Genomic DNA, 19,776 nt, shown 5'->3' with positions numbered 1-19,776 from the left:
TAAAAACGTCTCATAGTTGGAACCAAAATTAATTCCTTGTTATTGGAGAATGGAGATGATGCCCCACTTTGAATTTCTTATTTAGAGTATATGTTCTATTTAGTTTCTAACCATTTGTTCAAAGTATAAAATAATTTTTAACAATTTGAAAATTTTTAATAGTCCCCAATCATTTATGTAATTAGTGTAAGCTGTCTTTGTAAATAATAATCTGCTGATGTGTCAATGACTATTTAGACTATTAACATGAGACGCTTGTATCAATTATTTAGATGGTTGGAAAATGATTAAAAGATTTTGAATTGACTCAAAATGATAGATTGGGACAAAAGCCCGTCAATAGAGCCCGAAAGCCCATAGTAAGCAATTCTGTTTGCAGATTTCCGATGTCTACAATGTGGCCCAAATATTGGACAAAAAACGTTACAAAAAAAACACGTGTCTCATTTTTCCTCTTCTCGTTTCTTACTCAGTAGTGTTCTTTGTGTGTGTGGTGTTCTTCCCTCTTCATTGGATCCAAATTGCAAAGTGCATCCTCAGTTACCAATCCAGCTTCCATTTCGTGAGTCCCATTTCTCTCTCCTTTTCTTCCATTCCCCTCTTTCTTCTCTACATTCTTTTACTTTCTTCAATTAATGTTCAGCTATCACCGTGACTCGGATCTCCGAACCCCTCTCGAATTCCGAGCTTCCCATTTTTGCTTCTTAATTTATCTATTTGCATCGGTAACCATTGAATTTGTTCATTAGTTCATCATTGTTGACTCATTTAGGTCCATAATGCTTCAGTTTGTGGCTAAAAACCGTGGTTCTTCGCTCATTATGTTGTGTTTGCGTTTTTTTGTTTTTTAGGTTATGTTTTGTGTGTTGTGTCAGTGTATTAGTAGTTGTAGCAGCATATGCTCATGAGATATTGAGTGAAAATGTTCAATTTCGTCTTTAAGATTGTAAGCATGATTCAGTTTAGTATTTGGGATTATACTTTGTGGTTCAATGGGGATGGATAGTGAATCAGAAAGTTTAATGGTTGGGACTAAATTAAACATTTTAAAAGTCAGGGACCAAATTGAATTATACTTATAAAATACAGTATGGAGGACAAAATAGAAGCTTTACTCACTGAAATTTCATAATCCTTTGCAAGTTAGTGAATTTAAGCGGCGAGTTTGATCTATAACTGTTCCATTAGTGGTAATGCTACTTGCTGCATTCAAATTCTCTATGCTGCTTTTGTTCGCATTGTTTTCAAGCTATTTCATATGTGCACATTGTTGTTTAGAAGTGGACATTGTTTATATAATCCGTTGTTTTTTTCTTATTTTTTTTATTGGGAAGGAAATGTTGTTCAAAATTTGGAGCAAACAACAAAGTGTGTGTATTCTTTTAAAATTTACATGAGATTTGGTAGCTCCTGAGAATCTAGATAAATGTGAAAACTACTTTAACGAAGATTTCATGATTTGGACTATGGATTGCTCGTTAATATTGTTTGGTCAATATCCCCTGATGTGTAATGTAATTTAATAAGTTATGCACATTCCTTGCAATCCTCTGGAGCATAATCCTTACCAGCTAGATATCCCTATCAAGTTTTCTAGTGATATCTTTTGTTCTATTGTCTGATAAAATCTTAGCGGACTGTACAAATCCATTGGGCATTGGCATGTTAGATCCTTCATATTTTATGTTAATTATGAATCTGAAAATTGCACACTTCTATCTTTTTATCCATTTTATTTACTTGCTCATTTTTGTTGTCAGATGTGTTGTACCAAGAATTGACTACATAGCAATTCATCAAATGTTTGCAATGATTCTTTTTTACCGATAATTCTACCACAATCCATAATGAACAGAAAATCTAAGGGTGCATTTGGTTTGCATTTTCAATTTTCAGAATTTTGTGAAGAAAAAAGAGAAAACAGGATTTTATTATTTTCACTATTTTTTTTTCTTCACAAAATTCAGAAAACAGAAAATACTGAAAATTAAAACAGAAAATGAAATCGTACCCTAATTTTTTTCTGATTAGTTTTTATGTAGGGGTTGTTTTTCATCTTTCTTCACTGCATTCTCAGTTATTTAGTGATGTTTCCTGTGTGTATGTTTTTTTTTTCCCATATGCTTATTAATAAAATTTATCTCTTATATGTTTTGGGATTTATTAATTTGCTTAATATCTTAACATGGTTACCAATAATTTTCAGTGAGGATAGACAATGGCTTTTCAGCAATTTTTGAGGAGGAAACTCCAATCTCACTTTCATGTAAGCATTATCCCCGCCTTTCTGGTTTTTTGTATCATAAGGAGTATTTACTTTCTGTGCTGCGCTTGTGACTTCAAATGAAGACCTTTAGGTGAAAGATGCGCTTGAGAATGGGAAAATGGTTTTATCTCTTACCTCAGAGTTTAGAATTAATAGCAGTATCTTTTTGTTTCCTCAAATTCTTTCACTACTTAATCCTATTTGATTGAAACGCTTGGATTCTGAATCTTATTTCTGTAAAACAAATTTACAATATATTCAAATAGGACTACCTCATTTGTGAAAAGCAACTGCACATGGGCTTTCTTACAAACTAATTATTACAAGAAGATCATATATCCTTTTTAGATTGAAGAGATGTTGTGGCTCTACAGTTCCTGTATACAGTTGATCTTTCCATAGAATTTCTTGTGGCAGTTTTCTAGTTGAAGGAAATTTGGTTCAGATTAATTGTCTTGTTTTCCATCATGAGCTGAGTGGTTGAAATGGCTAGGTACTTCAGGAGTCTGAAGGTCATGTTTCGATGGATTGCTAGTAACGGTGTAGTTTTTTTTTCTTTTATTTTTTTTTTTGTTTTGGGGGGGGGGGGGGGGGGTTGGGTATGGAGACACTCAGACATGGTTGAACTACTATTTTATCCTTATAAAGATACATTGTTGTTCTTCCGATATATCTATTTCATGTCCATTCCCTTGTAATTACCAAACAATAATAGGGGAACTCTGCTTTCCCTCTTCATTGAATTTCGAATCATTAGGATGATAACCATTCCATGCTTCACTTTTCTATTCCATATTTCCATCCCATTATTAACCATTTCTTTTCATAGCCTTCAAATCTGCCAAACATACAGTAACCGATTTAAATGCATCTACTCTTCGATCTGTGATGTTATTTATCAGACTGAATGTTGGTACAAAGCTAAAAAAGAATAAACTTCTAATTGTTCCCTGTAAATGGAGCTATGGACCTGTGTCCAAGTTCAATACTCCAATGGGGAGCTATTCCATTTTAACTTTCTAATTCTATTGTTGTTTTGACATTTAAGTTAAACTCTTTTGGAGACTGGTATAGTATGTGCTCATGCATATTATAAGTTTTTTAATATTCTTTAAAATTTTGCTTCATGAAAAGCTGATTGTCTCTTCTGCTGATACCTGAATTATACTTGCAGAATCCTACTCTTATGTCATCCATGATCACAAAGAAAGATGGTGTTGGTTCTACTGATGGAAGCTCCTTTAGAGCACTTGCACTGCTTGGAGCTAGTGTCACTGGGTTTTTCGGTTTTGCAACGACAGCATCAGCTGATGAAGCTGAGCATGGCCTAGCATGCCCAAGCTATCCATGGCCTCACAACGGCATCCTCAGTTCATATGATCATGCATCGTGAGTTCCATCTATATTTCCCCATAATTTTCCATATATATATATATATATATCTGCTGTATAATTTGCTAAATCTGCAACTATATACACTCAACTTAATACTCACTAGTCACTATATATTAAAGGTGAATAACAAATAGTTGTTAATTATTTTAACTTCCCTCTTGCTTTGATATAAAATGTCTTTGATATGATCTAACACAGTTTAAATCTTCTCTATCATATGCTGATTAGTAGCCTTTTTAAGCCTTTTTTTATAAAAGAAAATTCATATTAATTGGTAAATTGTAATATACTGAAAGAAATAGTTATACTCTGCAATTGGAGTATTCCCTCTCCATCATTTTTTGGGGTATTTTTTCTTTTCTTTTTTTCCAGTGGCAGGATTGACAACTAATTTTGCATGAGCAGGATTCGTCGTGGTCATCAAGTTTATACACAAGTCTGTGCTTCCTGCCATTCTATGTCTTTGATATCATACCGTGATTTGGTTGGTGTTGCTTATACAGAAGACGAAGTAAAAGCTATGGCAGCTGAGATTGAGGTAGTTGACGGCCCTAATGATGAGGGTGAGATGTTCACACGCCCTGGTAAACTCAGTGATCGCTTTCCTCAGCCATATGCAAATGAAGCAGCTGCTAGGTTTGCTAATGGAGGAGCCTATCCTCCAGATCTAAGTCTAATTACCAAAGTAATGTCAATTGTCTAGGAGTAACGACTAGATTTTCTAATCTATGTCATATTGACGTATCTTTAAACTCTGTACTTTCAGGCTCGTCACAATGGTCAGAACTATGTGTTTGCCCTTCTAACTGGTTATCGTGACCCTCCTGCTGGTGTCTCGGTAAATCCATCTCATAATTTTCGAGAATACACCAACTCTGCATTGTGTATAAGGTGTTATGTGGAATCGTTAACTTCCTGATGGATTCTTTAAAACAAAGATAAACTGTTGTGTGGCTTTGAAATCTGTACTAGCATGGGCCACAACAGTCGAATAATTTTTCTTGTGTCCCTTTTTTATGCACACCAATGGTTATGATATCTGTGCATGGTAGGTTGGGCATCATTACAGGGTCATTGACATAATGGATGTCTTTCTTTCATTCCATTTTCCAACTATACTTGATGTATGCTTTTCCTTACATGCATTGGAATTCCTCAGCATTTAAGCATATTATGGTTGGTTCGATTGATTTACATTGAGTGCTCATGATTAATGTTTTTGTGGAACTTGTGTCATTTGTGATTCCATTTGTCATACAACTCTCCTCAAACCTAAATATTAAATAAGTGTTTATTCACCCGACAAAAATAAAGCTCTTGATTAGTGTCCTTAATGGTAAACTTTTATTTACAGATATCTTCTTAAATATTGTTGTAGATTAGAGAGGGCCTGCACTATAATCCTTATTTCCCTGGCGGAGCTATTGCCATGCCTAAAATGCTTAATGATGGTGCTGTTGAATATGAAGATGGTACTCCTGCCACTGAAGCACAGGTACTTGTCTTTTTTAAGTATAAATTTTTCAGTAAATCTCATCACAGTATTTATTCTGGATACTCTTTGGGATATGTAGATCATTTTTTCACTATCCTGTTTTGCTGCAGATGGGGAAAGATGTTGTGTCATTCTTGTCTTGGGCCGCCGAACCCGAGATGGAAGAAAGAAAATTGGTATGTTTCCTTTAATACCTTTGCCTACCGGAATCTTTATTTAGAAGTTCTAACTACATTGCTACTACTTGCAGATGGGATTTAAATGGATATTTGTTCTAACATTGGCATTGCTTCAAGCTGGCTACTACCGCCGCCTTAGGTGGTCCGTTCTAAAGTCTCGCAAGCTGGTTCTTGATGTCGTCAATTAGTTGCCTTCAAAGTTTCCTTTAGAACTTTGGGAAATATAGTTGTTGGCAATAATTTTGTCATGTGATTAAGTCTTCTTATCAAGTCAAATACATGTATGGAATTACTGGAAGAGTGCTGTATTTTTGTTTGAGATAGAAATAATGCTGTTCCATAAGATATATGAGATATGTTATGTTAACTTTGTATGTCCATCTCAACCCATGTGTTGTTACATTTTTCTGAGTACTATAATCTCATTATAATTCAATTTTGTTGTTTCGCTTTATTTCTTTACCTACTTCTGCAATTGGCCTGTGACCACTCCCAATGTTTTCATTGGTTATCAACATCAAAAGAAGAAAAACAGTTTTCAAAAATTATTGATGACACAGTTTTATTATTTTATTTTATTAGAATAAATTATTTTGTAAATGTAGGTAACGTAATTACCTTATCCATAAAAAGAATTATATAGTTACATGCAAACGTAAATAAATAGAGAATCGCATGCTTTCTAAAGTTATAATTAATTTCTTTGTCGTTCTAAAATTTCTAAACTGACAATTAATTACTTAGAAAAAAGTAATAAGAAGGTAGTGTTTGGTGGAGAGATAGACGGAAAAGATAAAAACTAAGAGACAAAAATTAAGAGACAGATTAAAATAAAGTTTAGTGCAAATAATTTATACAAAGAGTAAAATTAAAATTAATTAATTGAAATGAAGATATTTTAAGCATAAAATGTTATTAAAATTTCAGTCTCCATCTCTAAAAATTTTAATCCCTTATGTCTTTATTTTTTAAAAGTATTGAAATACTGAAATTTTAAAAACAAAAATAAAAATTTTAGTATATGATACTAAATTTCAGTTTCTTCATTTCTATTTCAGTATCTCAAAATAAACACTATCTTAAAGATATTGTAAATTTTAAATTATAAATTAAGAATAGAAAAGTATCACTAGATGTTGATTATAAACAAACAAAGATCCCTTTACGTCACCTCAATGAACAGTGACGCATCTTCAGCTTTATGAGTGTTTGACACGTTCTACAACTTCATTGGTCCTTAATTAAAATAGAGTCGGGTACATCACTTCACTTTAGTGGTAGTAGTGGGTCCCTTAAAAACTCATAAAATCAAAACCAACCAATAAAAATTCAAAACTCGAATCGCTTGCATTGCCTGTAGCTTTCACAAGACAGATGTCCTTCTTAACCTTTTTCCACTCTTTGGTGCTTGGCCAATGGAAAATTGCCATTGTAGAAGAACCAAGATAGGAGCATAAAGACAGAAGAGAAGGGGCAATGAATCAATGAATGAATGTATGAGTAGGATGTTAGCTATTAGTAGATAAAATCGTACCATACGTTGTGTGTGTGGTGTATGAGAATTGAGAACATGGAACGTGAATAGAAACCATCTTCTACAGAAGGCACAAAGCATTAAAAAACCATGTTACCGCAAGTACGACACATGTATTCACTTTCACTATATGGTGCGTGCACACACGCGCAGACATTTGGATTAAAAAATACTTAGTCTGACAATACTAACCGTATATGCAGGTACTTAATTTGATCTAATCCGTTAAGATAGGATTGAAAATCTGATCCGATTCTAAGACAGGATGAAAGAAGACCAAGTTGAGCTACATATAAAATTGTATGTGGGTTTAAATCTAATCTTATTCGATCAATTTGTACTTAAAAATTATTATATATGTATAATAAAATGGACAGAAATCAAACTTACAATTCTTTATTTTGTAATTTTAAGATGAATATTATTACGATTTTGTCACTTTTAATTTTAATATAGATTTAAATTTATATTTTTTTGGTTTTGTTAATATGTTTATAAAATATGAAATAACTAAATATTGGGGTAAAATACATAATTAAACCAAACCTAAAATAATATTATACAATTCACCTAAAAAAACGTTATACAAGTCACTCAAGTGTATATTTCTATATAAATCGAATGTATCTCATTCGATTTGTAAATCCCCATAGTAAATCAAAATCGATCAATTTGAATTACCAGAAAGAATACAAATCGAATCAGTCAGGATCGATTTATGCATGCATATCAGCCACCCAATAAATCGAATCAGTTATGTTCAATTTATGCATGCAAGATTTTCTTCCTAGTAATTAGAAACAGGCTGTTTCAACCCAAATTTAATTTTTATATAAATTTAAGATGATTAACCCTCTCTTGAATTTAAACAAAAAATTGGAATAATATTTGAATATGAATTAGATTATAATTTATATTTAAATTTAAATTAGACAGTTATTTTTATGATTTTTTATTTATTTAATATTTATAAATAAAAAATATTGTTTATCATATATAACAAATAATAAATTTACATAATAAATATACAGATATTTTATTTTAATTCCCTGTCTTAATTTTTAACAAGTTAATAGACATTTGTTACTATGCATACCAAAATAAATAACATATGAATTTCATGAATCAAAATTAATTGTTTTTATATAAAAACTGAAAAAATATGTATAATTTGGAGACATTTTTTATTTAAATTTATTAAATTCTATGTTATAAAAGTATAATTTGGAGACAAATATTGTGTTTGATTAAAAATATAATAATTTGTTGCAGGTAAGGATCAGGAAAAGTCAAGTGAAAAATTTAGGGGTAGTAAATGAGTCTAAATTCACCGGGCCCGTCCCATGTAACCAGCTAAAAAAGGCGGGTTGTTCTAGAAATTTGAAACTGCTACACTTTGAAAGCTCTCCTAACCCGTATTACTTAAACCGCGGATTTTGGTGGGGCAGAGCAGGCTTTCCCAGCGGGCCAGCGCTTTTTTTGCTAGGGACATTTTTTGAAAATGTTCTAATTTACTATTTTGGATTATATTTTACGTTTGATTGATTATGTTCTAAACTAGTAGATATTTAATTATATGTTTTGGACAGTGTTTATTTTGCTTTGGATAATATTAATTTTATTATTTTGTTTCAAAAAATTTGGTTTATAATTATGGTTATTCTATATTTATAATTTTAAATACTTTAATGTTTGTGAATTTAAAAAGTATAATTTTTTTTATATCTTTAGAAATTAATAGTTGTGAAATTATATATATTGTTAAATATTTAATATTTTAAAAAAAAAATTTGGCGGGTTTGGCCCACCAGCCTGCCAAACTGCCATTATGCGGGATTTTTTCGTTTGTCACCCCCAAATAGAGAAGGTTTGAATTTTAGAAAAAATTTAAACCCCTAAATAAAATTAAATTGAGCCTAAAATTACTTTATTCTATCCATTGTCAGGCTTAAAAAATACATTTATATTTATCTTTTTATCGATCTACTTTATGTAATGTATAATAAATATCTAATTTGGCTTCTAATAAATATATTATTTTACCATGAGACCCTTAAAAAAAAAAAAAAAAAACTCATTCTGATCTTTATTATTTATTGTTGTTAGGCAAATTTATTCTTCTGTTAATAAAATCATTTTACAAATAATAGAATTTATTTATTTGGCACGTTAACTTATTTATTTAGTCGATAAGTGTCTATATGGATTAAAGTTGTAAAAAGTGAGTCAAATTAATCTTTATACAATTTTTTTATTTTTTCTATATAATCTTAAATTTTTAATATTTTTTAATCCTATTTATTCTTCTGATCTTATTTATTATATCTTATCAAACAAAATTTTGTTAACATAAAATGATAAAAAAAAAATTATTAATTTATATCTTTTTTAGGTCTCCTACAACTATGGATATAAGTTATAATTATTTATTAAAGTAACCAATTATTAAAATATTAGAATTTTTGCTTGTGAGGGCTTTAAAGAGGAGAGCAAAGTGAAAAATTTGCATAACTATTGTGTTGTTTAACAAAACTTTTTAGAATATCGTAGTGTATCTTGGTCTCGTTTAACTAAACCCCACACCATGATACTTTTAGCCCTCTCCATACATAGATTTGGGTATTAAACTCAACCTTATATATATTGGAGAGGAGAAAGTCTAGGACCAGCATAATTTGTGGTTTTTATTTTTTAGTCATCAATTAATTATTAATGATGTTTTTAATGGTATAAAATTACATCTAATGGTATAAAATTATTTAATTTTCTTTTAATAGTTAAATGTTGTCCAAAATTTAACAAAAATTCTAGCCTCTTAACACTCTTCGATTGGAGAGACTCAAACTCTATCCATTCGAATCAAACACCTTATTGGTAAAGTTATTATTTAATTTTTCTAGCATAATATCTTAAATAAATGACCTAATTCAATTCAGATTTAGGGCTTTATGGCATGGTTGTCAAAAAATCGGTCATATTACTGGTTTACTGATTTATTAGTTTAATTGATAAATTATTGGTTAAATCAATAAAATAGATTTTATGTAAATAAAAAATAAAAAATAATTAAAAAGTTAAAATTAAAATTTATAATATATATTTTTACTAATATTTTATGAAAAATCAAGTCTCAAATTTTAAAAATAACAAATATAAAAATAAACATAAAATTTGTCAATTGTAACATCCCAACTTTTTGAATCAAGTCATTTTTTTATAACTAATTAATTAATTAAAATGGTAATGATTTAAGATTTGAATTTAAAATTAAACATATAAAAACACTAGTAGTAGTAAATCTCTAAGGTAGCGTTTGTTTTGAGGTACTGAGACAGAGACTGAGAGACTGAGACTCAGTATCGTGTTTGTTAGTTCAGAGACTGGTACTAAAATTTCTGTCTCTGTCTCTAAAATTTCAGTATTTCAGTACCTCCAAAAAGTAGGGACACAGGGGACTGAAATTTTTAGAGATGGAGGCTGAAACTTTAATAACATTTTATACCTAAAATACTTTCATTTCAATTAATTAATTCCAATTTTACCCTTTGTGCAAATTAAATTAGAGTTTCATTCTTGTTTCAATTTCTGTCTCCCATTTTGCACCAAATAGAATACTGAGATTTATTTCAATCCCTGTCTCTTAGTCTCTGTCTCTCAGTCTCAGTCTTTCCGTCTCTGTCTCTCCACCAAACGCTACCTAACCGACAATAAACAACCTTTTAAAATATAGTCATAATTAATTCTACATTTATTAGATTTGAATGATATTTAGTTATATGAAAAGATAAGAATACTAACTCTATTCTTTAACTTCAGTATAAAATCAAATTCAAATTAAATTAGGTAGACAAATCTGTTACAAGTTTATAGTAGAAAATCGCGCTCTTATCAGCCAGCCTGATATACTAACCGTATTTCGGGAATATCTCAAGCTGTGGTTATCCGATTGACTTCGTTTAAGATTCGTTTTAAATCTAATTCAATTCTCTATAAATTTTTATCTAATAGCTATTTCCAAATTCCAAACGTAGAAAATGTTATAGGGCTCACAAAGTGACGTTTCAGATTAAAGATTTCACCTAAATGCCTCCTAACATAATCTGCACATACCTAAGAGCTATTTGATCCTTCCTTTCTCAATCTAATCCCTTTTTTTATACAAAACATTCTAGTATACACAAAGTCTAGCCAAGGAACAAGTCTCTCTTCACCAACAAACCGCATCTATTTGCATCGGAATACCTATTGGAACTTCACTCGAGGTAGGGGGTTTTATGCTAAATTTTATATGTCATATCTTAAATGTTTTTTTATATAGATGTTAGCATTACATGTCATGATATAATGTCTCTTTCCTTCATACGCATTATGCATTATAATAACTATCTTATGTGTATTAAAGAACTGAGGGAATGATCATTTGGTAAGGGAAGGTGACCCCCAAAGACAAGATAATCGAGATGATCTTTCGGTAAGATAAGGTGATCGGCAAACTTTTGGGAACCTTCGGTAAGGGAAGGAGACTCCCATCAATTTTATAATAATATATCTTGGTTGCCATGACTTCCTTCTTGTGTATGTCTAAATAACATTGATTGTAAATTGAACTGAGGGAATGATCTTTCGGTAAGGGAAGGTGACCCCCAAAGACAAGATATCGATATGATCTTTTGGTAAGGAAAGTTGATCGATCGAGATGATCCTTCGGTAAGGGAAGGTGATTGCCAAAACGTTTGGGATAAGAACCTTCGGTAAGGGAAGGGGACTCCCACCTTTTATACCGGTTTGAGCTCAATACATTCCATAAAAATTACGAGAAAAAGTAATGAAAAGTACAATGAAAAATGTGATCATGATTGCTCTTCTTTTATCCTTTTTTTTATTTTATTTATTATTGCATTCAAAGATCCTTCTTTTATTCAAAGTTTTTTTTGTTTGATTCATGATATTGGTTAAGATCTTTATTTTATTTAAATATATTCTGTTTACTATTCTTCTCTTATTTATTATTTATTTTGCCTTACTTTATGGCCTATGAGAACATCATACCAAGGTTTATGAGTTTACATTTATATGTTTTAACGCTATAGGCATTTTGTATGCATCACACATGTCATAACATAAGTAAATGAGAAGCATCTAAAAGTCACACCACTCCGACTAACAAGGACTTTTGAAAATAATAATTAAACAACATTGCATTATCACTGTTTTTATTTTAAAACTCGGAGTGGCTGGAGATGGATACGATGACACCATATAGATAAACTACCGATAAACTTTTGTTTCTCACCCCTCTCTCCGTACCATCTTCAGGAAGGATGCGGCACAAAGCAATACACTGCTCAGTTGAGGTGAAAAGACAAGTGCGCTATTAGCAGCGAGCTATCAAGAACGTAGATACGAAACATTAAGCGTTTATCTTAAGAAGGAAGAATAGGCGATTGTTTCAGTCATATTTAAACAAATTAAGAGAATTAGGATTTCCTATGTGTCTTGTTTTATCCTTATTGACTGATTGCAATTGTAACTATGATGTTTCCTTTTTTATTTGGTATGAGTAAAGCTTGTCATTGTTGTGCCTTCATAGTTTAGCACACCAGTTTTTCATGTTAGTATTTTCAAATTCACTTATATTTTTCAACTAGTATCTATTCTAATAAAAACTAATTATTCAATAATTTATAGATAAAAATATTAAAAATAATTAGTTAAAAATAATTTTTCAACTAATGATTTTTATCTATAAATTATTGAATAATTAGTTTTTATTAGAATAGTTACTAGTTGAAAAATATAAGTGGATTTGAAAATACTAACATAAAAAATCGGTGTGCTAAACTATGAAGGCACAACAATGACAAGCTTTACTCATACCAAATAAAAAAGGAAACATCATAGTTACAATTGCAATCAGTCAATAAGGATAAAACAAGACACATAGAAAATCCTAATTCTCTTAATTTGTTTAAATATGACTGAAACAATCGCCTATTCTTCCTTCTTAAGATAAACGCTTAATGTTTCGTATCTACGTTCTTGATAGCTCGCTCTTAATAGTGCACTTGTTTTTTCACCTCAACTGAGCAGTGTATTGCTTTGTGCCGCATCCTTCCTGAAAATGGTACAGAGAGAGGGGTGAGAAACAAAAGTTTCTCAATAGTTTATCTATATGGTGTCATCGTATCCATCTCCAGCCACTCCGAGTTTTAAAATAAAAACAGTGATAATGCAATGTTGTTTAATTATTATTTTCAAAAGTCCTTGTTAGTCGGAGTGGTGTGACTTTTAGATGCTTCTCATTTACTTATGTTATGACATGTGTGATGCATACAAAATGCCTATAGCGTTAAAACATATAAATGTAAACTCATAAACCTTGGTATGATGTTCTCATAGGCCATAAAGTAAGGCAAAATAAATAATAAATAAGAGAAGAATAGTAAACAGAATATATTTAAATAAAATAAAGATCTTAACCAATATCATGAATCAAACAAAAAAAACTTTGAATAAAAGAAGGATCTTTGAATGCAATAATAAATAAAATCAAAAAAAGGATAAAAGAAGAGCAATCATGATCACATTTTTCATTGTACTTTTCATTACTTTTTCTCGTAATTTTTATGGAATGTATTGAGCTCAAACCGGTATAAAAGGTGGGAGTCCCCTTCCCTTACCGAAGGTTCTTATCCCAAACGTTTTGGCGATCACCTTCCCTTACTGAAGGATCATATCGATATCTTGTCTTTGGGGGTCACCTTCCCTTACCGAAAGATCATTCCCTCAGTTCAATTTACAATCAATGTTATTTAGACATACACAAGAAGAAAATCATGACAACCAAGATATATTATTATAAAATTGATGGGAGTCTCCTTCCCTTACCGAAGGTTCCCAAAAGTTTGCCGATCACCTTCTCTTACCGAAGGATCATCTCGATTATCTTGTCTTTGAAGGTTACCTTCCCTTACCAAAGGATCATTCCCTCGGTTCTTTAATGCACATAAGATAGTTATTATAATGCATAATGCGTATGAAGGAAAGAGACATTATATCATGATATGCAATACTAACATCTATATAAAAAAAACATTTAAGATATGACATATAAAATTTAGCATAAAACCCCCTACTTCGAGTGAAGTTCCAATAGGTATTCCGATCCAAATAGATGTGGTTTGTTAGTGAAGAGAGACTTGTTCCCTGGCTAGACTTTATGTATACTAGAATGTTTTGTAAAGAAAAAGGGAGTAGATTGAGAAAGGAAGGATCAAATAGCTCTTAGGTATGTGCAGATTATGTTAGGAGGCATTTAGGTGAAATCTTCAATCTGAAATGTCACTTTGTGAGCCTTATAACATTTTTTACGTTTGGAATTTGGAAATAGCTATTAGAGACAAATTTATAGATAATTGAATTAGCTTTAAAACGAATCTCAAACGAAGTCAATAGGATAACTACAACTTGAGATATTCCCGAAATACGGTTAGTATATCAGCAAGAGTGCGATTTTCTACTATGAACTTGTAACAGATTTGTCTACCTAATTTAATTTGAATTTCATTTTATACTGAACTTAAGGAATAGAGCTAGTATTCTTATCTTTTCATATAACTAAATATCATTCAAATCTAATAAATGTAGAATTAATTATGATTATATTTTAAAAGATTGTTTATTGTTGGTTAGAGATTTACTACCACTAGTATTTTCATATATTTAATTTTAAATTCAAATATTAAATCATTACCATTTTAATTAATTAATTAGTTATAAAAAAATGACTTGATTCAAAAAGTTGGGATGTTACATTCTTACCCCCTTAAAAAAGAATTTTGTCCTCAAAATTCGTGTCTCCTAAAAAGATACTAATTCAACCTCACTTATCCTAGTAGATTTTATCTACATTTTCTTTCTATAGGGATATATGATAGTTCCAACATAAGTAAGTTCAATCAATCCATACATTCAAGCAAATTAAGTAAAGATACAACACAGTTATAATATCATCATGAGCTAATATAATTATAAAAGATAGATTCACATAACAGATAATATTATTCATTTCGTTGTGTCTTAAGTTATTAGTCTTCGTGTATCAGATTTAAACCACACAACATAATACAAAAATTCAAACAAGCAATAAAACATAACAAGACGCTTAAAAAAAAATATTTGTAGCTAGTCATATTAAAGCCTTTACTTTCAATGCCTCATACCCCATGCAGTTTTACTTGATTTGTAAATCATAATTTTTTTTTTCAAGACTTGTGCAAAACGTGAAAATACTTCGTAAATAATCTTTCAGAGAAGTAATAATAATAATAAAAAATCTAATTTTGATAAATGGGTTACATTTAAACTAATAATTGATAAGTGAAAAAAAAAGTAATATATTTATTGACACTCAAACAAATTCTGATTCATAATTTTTTTTACATCGCTAAAAATATTTATTATTGTCAAATAAAATTCTATAATCATTTAAACAAGTTAAAGAAAATAAATTTATAGAAAATTAACATAAATTTAAATATTTGCACATAATTTATGTTAATATTGTTGAATACTAATTGACTTCACAAATTTTAATTTTTTCTCCAAAATTCAAAAATATATCAAAATATGATATATAAGTTGTTTGATCTATAATATAAAATAGATAAAAATTAAAAATAGAATTAATAAAAATATAGTTAATAACAGTTAAATAATAAAAATTTTTCTCTTAAGAATTTAATAACAATATTACATTTATTATTAATTAGGAGATGATATTATAAAAAGTTATTAGATAGGATAAGTTATTTGGTTTTAGATTTCGAATTCTCTTATCTTAAAAGTTTTTAGACAGTCCTACTACCAAAATTTTTAAATCTCTCTAAAGATTTGGGATAATCCTAAATTTTGGAGATAACAAACTAATCAAGTTTTCACCAAAATCTTATCCTACTTGAAGAGGTAATATATAGAATGAGAAACCAACTAAGCAACTTACTGTTTCTATATTACCCTAAGTGAGAATCTGGGCAGCCTAATCTCTAACAAACAATAAAAATCATCAATTATTAAATAACATTCTAGCACATCAAACTCAAATATTCATTTGATCGTTGGATGAATAGCAAATTTAAATTTCAAGCTCTATAAAACCCTAGCAGAGAAAGAGTACGTACTCCGTACTCAAAGAGAATGAGAGAAGGAGAAAGCGGGGGCGAGCAGTTGAGGGTGAAACACGGTGAGGAAGATGGCCATGCCATCGGAAGAGATAAGGGGGAGAGCGTGGGTGGGTGTGTATCCGGTGTTAAGGAGGGTTCTTCTCGAGAGGGGTTAGGAAAGCCATCCAAGGTCTCTTTTAGAGATAAAGTCATTGGTGCAGAAAAGTCTAAGGCCTTTGCATTAGTAGGGTCTTTATCTGGGGATGGTATCGCGATGGTGACAGGTAAGCAGGGTGATTCTCGTCCACCAAGTGTCAGTTTTACCAAGGAGGCAAAGAGCTGTCTAGCTGAACCTTATAAGGAAGCCATCGTGATCAAGGTGTTGGATAAGTATTATGGCTACACGGCTCTCATGCATAAGCTCTGGATAGTATGGCGCATCAAAGGAGGGTTTGATTTGTTGGATGTGGGATTTGGATATTTTTTGGTTAAATTTGATATTGCTGGGGATCGTGAGAAAGTCATTCTTGGTGGCCCGTGGTTGATAGACGGTCACTATGTTGCAGTAAAGCCATGGGATGTGGATTTTAGGCCATGCGAAAAAACCTTTGGATCAACGCTGGTATGGATTCGAGTCTCGGGACTTCCAATTTGGTGCTACCAGGAACAAGCAATGCTGCGAATTGCTTCTGCAATTGGGATTCCGGTGAAAGTAGATTTGGCTACTAAGCTCGCAGAAAGAGGAAAATATGCCCGAGCTTGTGTTCAAATTAATCTTGAGTTGCCTGTAATCAAACATATTATAGTGGAGGGTGTGACTTATGAAGTGGAGTACGAGAGTTTACAGTTGATTTGTGCTACTTGTGCACGGTATGGGCATGATAAATCGTTGTGCATGGAGAAGGAGTCCTTGGAAGGAAACATAAATTCCTTTGGTGATGGAAAAAATAATGAAGCCCCAACACTAGTGCCACACAACAATCATGAGATTCAAAAAGAGGCTGAATCAGAAGCTCGTGATTTGGGTGAGAAATTAGGAGTTGTTAAAGGGAAGGATGTGGTTACGGAATCATTGGCTCCTCACGTGCCTGATGGTCTTGTTAATGAGGCATGCATGGATGATGGAGAGGGCTGGCAACAAGTGCTGCGTAAGAAAAAATTTACAATGGGCCAGTCATCAGGTTTGAAGGACCAAGATGGAAAGCAGCACAAGTTTGGTTCGAGAAGGGTTCCAAGGCCCAATTTGCATGGTGATGGAGGCAAATCAACTGGCATTAGGATGGGAAAGCAAGAAAAACATGAAATTGCGCCATCTCCATCGCGCAGAACTCCTGCACGTCGTGGAATTTCTCTACGGAAGCGTCCTCGGCCTTCCTCCTTGCAGAACTCGCCAGTTGATAAAAATGGTGGCACAACGGAGGAAACCTTAGTAGATGGAAGCATGGCAAGTGCAGTGTCAGGGGGTCCAAAGGTGGCAATTATTGAGGATCAGAGTGTGCCAGTACCGCAGGACAAACCACCTATTGAGGTTGGTGATTTTGTTTAGAGTTTATGTTCTTATTTATTCTGTCCCTATTATTTATGGATAGTTTAAATATGATTGTTTGGAATATTAGGGGTGCTTCTAATAAGTTAGCCCGGGTGCATTGTAAGGAACTTGTTAGGAAATTTAGACCTGTTTTCTTTATTGTGGTTGAAACTCACTCCCCTTTTCAGCATTTAAAATTATTTTGGGAAAGGTTGGGGTATCACTCTGTTGGTATAGTAGAGGCACAGGGGCATAAGGGAGGTATTTGGTTTCTATCCTCTATGAAGGGTGTTTGTTGTAAGTTCATTGATGCTTTTGATCAGGGTGTTACTGTTGAGGTTCACTTTGATAATTTAATTTGGAGGTGTAGTGGTATTTATGGCAGTCCTCAATTTAATAAAAGGGTTCTCCTTTGGGATTATCTTGTTGCACAATCCATGGTTTTTCAAGGACCTTGGATTGTTCTTGGTGATTTTAATGAAGTCAAATTTTCTCATGAATCTAAGGGCTGTCAATTTTCTCATCAAAGAGCAGACATGTTTGCTACTTCATTAGGGGATAGTGGTTTGTTTGATCTGAAGACTATCGGGAGGCAGTTTTCTTGGTACAGGAGGGTGAAAAATTATGTTGACGTGGCAAAAAAGCTTGATCGAGTCTGTATAAATAGTAGTTGGTTATCTATCTTTCCAGAGGCTTATGCAGAAGTTTTAAATAGGCTTCAGTCTGATCATTGCCCTATTCTGGTGCGTTGTAAAGGTCGTCCTCAGCCTAAGGGGAATCGACCTTTCCGATTTGTTGCTGCTTGGGCTACTCATCCTGGGTATAAAGATATTGTGAACCAGTCATGGTGGTCTGGTAATAGAGGAATTCATGGCAAGCTTTCAGAAGTACAGAAGAATTCACTAGAGTTTAACTCGAAGGTATTTGGTAACATTTTTGTTAAGAAATGTGAATTAGAGCAGCAGATTAATTATTTACAAAAGCGTTTGGAAGTGGTGGATAGTATTTATTTGCGTCAGAAAGAGCAACAGTTGCTTGATGATTATAATAATACTCTAGTGCAAGAAGAGCTCCTATGGTTCCAAAAGTCCAGAGAGCAGTGGGTAAGGTTCGGGGATAGGAATACAAGATTCTTTCATATTCAAACTCTTGCGCGAAGGAAGCATAATAAGATTCATGGCCTTTTTCTCAAGGATGGAGTGTGGAAAACTGATCCAGAAGTTCTGAGTCAAGAAGCAGAGTCTTTCTATAAAAGCTTATTCTGTCATTTGGATGATGTTGATTTGGGTTGCCTTGGTGATGTGCCTCTTCCTTCTCTGAATGAGGAAGCTTGCAATAATCTTACGGCACCAGTTACTATGGAGGAAGTCAAAACAGCTGTTTTTCACATGAACTCTTTTAAAGCTCCAGGTCCGGATGGGTTTCAAGCTTTCTTCTTCAAAGAATATTGGGAGATCATTGGTCTTGATGTTTGGAAGATGGTTAAGCAGGCATTCTCCGGTGTTACTCTTGATCCGAGAATGTTGGAGACTTTACTGGTTCTCATTCCAAAGGTTGAATCACCGGTATCTATGAAAGATTTCAGGCCGATTAGTCTCTGCAATGTAGTTTACAAGATCATCACGAAGGTCCTTGTTAATAGGCTTCGTCCTCATCTTGCGGAGATTGTTGGCCCGCTTCAAGGAGGATTTATTCCGAGACGAAGAACTCCTGACAACATCATTATTGCTCAAGAAGTCCTCCACTTTATGAAGAAGACTAAATCAAAGAAAGGCACACTGGCCTTTAAGATTGATCTGGAGAAAGCTTATGACAGAGTTGACTGGAGGTTTTTAGCTCATACCCTTAAGAGCTTTGGTTTTCCTATTCCTACACTTAATTTGATTATGAATTGTGTCACTGCTTCTTCCTTATCTATTCTTTGGAATGGGAGTCGTCTGAATGGCTTTACTCCTAGCCGAGGTCTTAGACAAGGAGACCCTATGTCACCCTATCTTTTTGTGTTGTGTATGGAGCGACTGGCATGCTTTATTAGTCATCGGGTTGATTTGGGCTTGTGGGAGCCGGTTGCTATTTCTAGAGGGGGACCAAGAATATCCCATTTAATGTTTGCAGATGACTTGCTTCTATTCTGTAAAGCTACAAAGAGACAAGTGCAAAATGTGATGTTGGTTTTAGAGACTTTTTGCAAAGCATCTGGGATGAAGATTAATGTGGA

At 32.4% G+C, this 19,776-nt stretch overlaps 1 protein-coding gene across 2 annotated transcripts; it reads left to right on the top strand.

The window, feature by feature from the left end:
- Positions 1–388: 388 nt before the first annotated feature.
- On the top strand, positions 389–5,771 carry LOC112782490 (cytochrome c1-2, heme protein, mitochondrial). 2 transcript variants are annotated; one of them, XM_025824896.3, is made up of 8 exons: positions 389–562; positions 2,207–2,266; positions 3,441–3,655; positions 4,067–4,346; positions 4,428–4,499; positions 5,040–5,156; positions 5,267–5,332; positions 5,407–5,771. In XM_025824896.3, the coding sequence occupies exons 2-8, from the start codon at positions 2,219–2,221 to the stop codon at positions 5,521–5,523; spliced, it is 915 nt and encodes a 304-aa protein (XP_025680681.1). In that variant the 5' UTR covers positions 389–562; positions 2,207–2,218; the 3' UTR covers positions 5,524–5,771. The 2 variants fall into 2 exon arrangements, with proteins under 2 accessions (XP_025680681.1, XP_025680682.1); XM_025824897.3 differs by having other exon boundaries at positions 546–725.
- The last annotated feature ends 14,005 nt before the right edge of the window (positions 5,772–19,776 follow it).

The sequence above is a fragment of the Arachis hypogaea genome, chromosome 20, assembly GCF_003086295.3.
Source record: "Arachis hypogaea cultivar Tifrunner chromosome 20, arahy.Tifrunner.gnm2.J5K5, whole genome shotgun sequence".
NCBI lineage: Eukaryota > Viridiplantae > Streptophyta > Magnoliopsida > Fabales > Fabaceae > Arachis > Arachis hypogaea.
The sequence above is the reverse complement of the archived record's forward strand: the minus strand, read 5'-3'. Positions and strand labels throughout refer to the sequence as shown.

Bases quoted from the DNA above. Each gene is read 5' to 3' on its own strand.
- LOC112782490 (XM_025824896.3), top strand. From the start codon at position 2,219: ATGGCTTTTCAGCAATTTTTGAGGAGGAAACTCCAATCTCACTTTCAT. The intron at 2,267-3,440 runs GTAAGCATTATC...TTATACTTGCAG, and splicing joins AACTCCAATCTCACTTTCAT to AATCCTACTCTTATGTCATC. The intron at 5,157-5,266 runs GTACTTGTCTTT...GTTTTGCTGCAG, and splicing joins CTCCTGCCACTGAAGCACAG to ATGGGGAAAGATGTTGTGTC.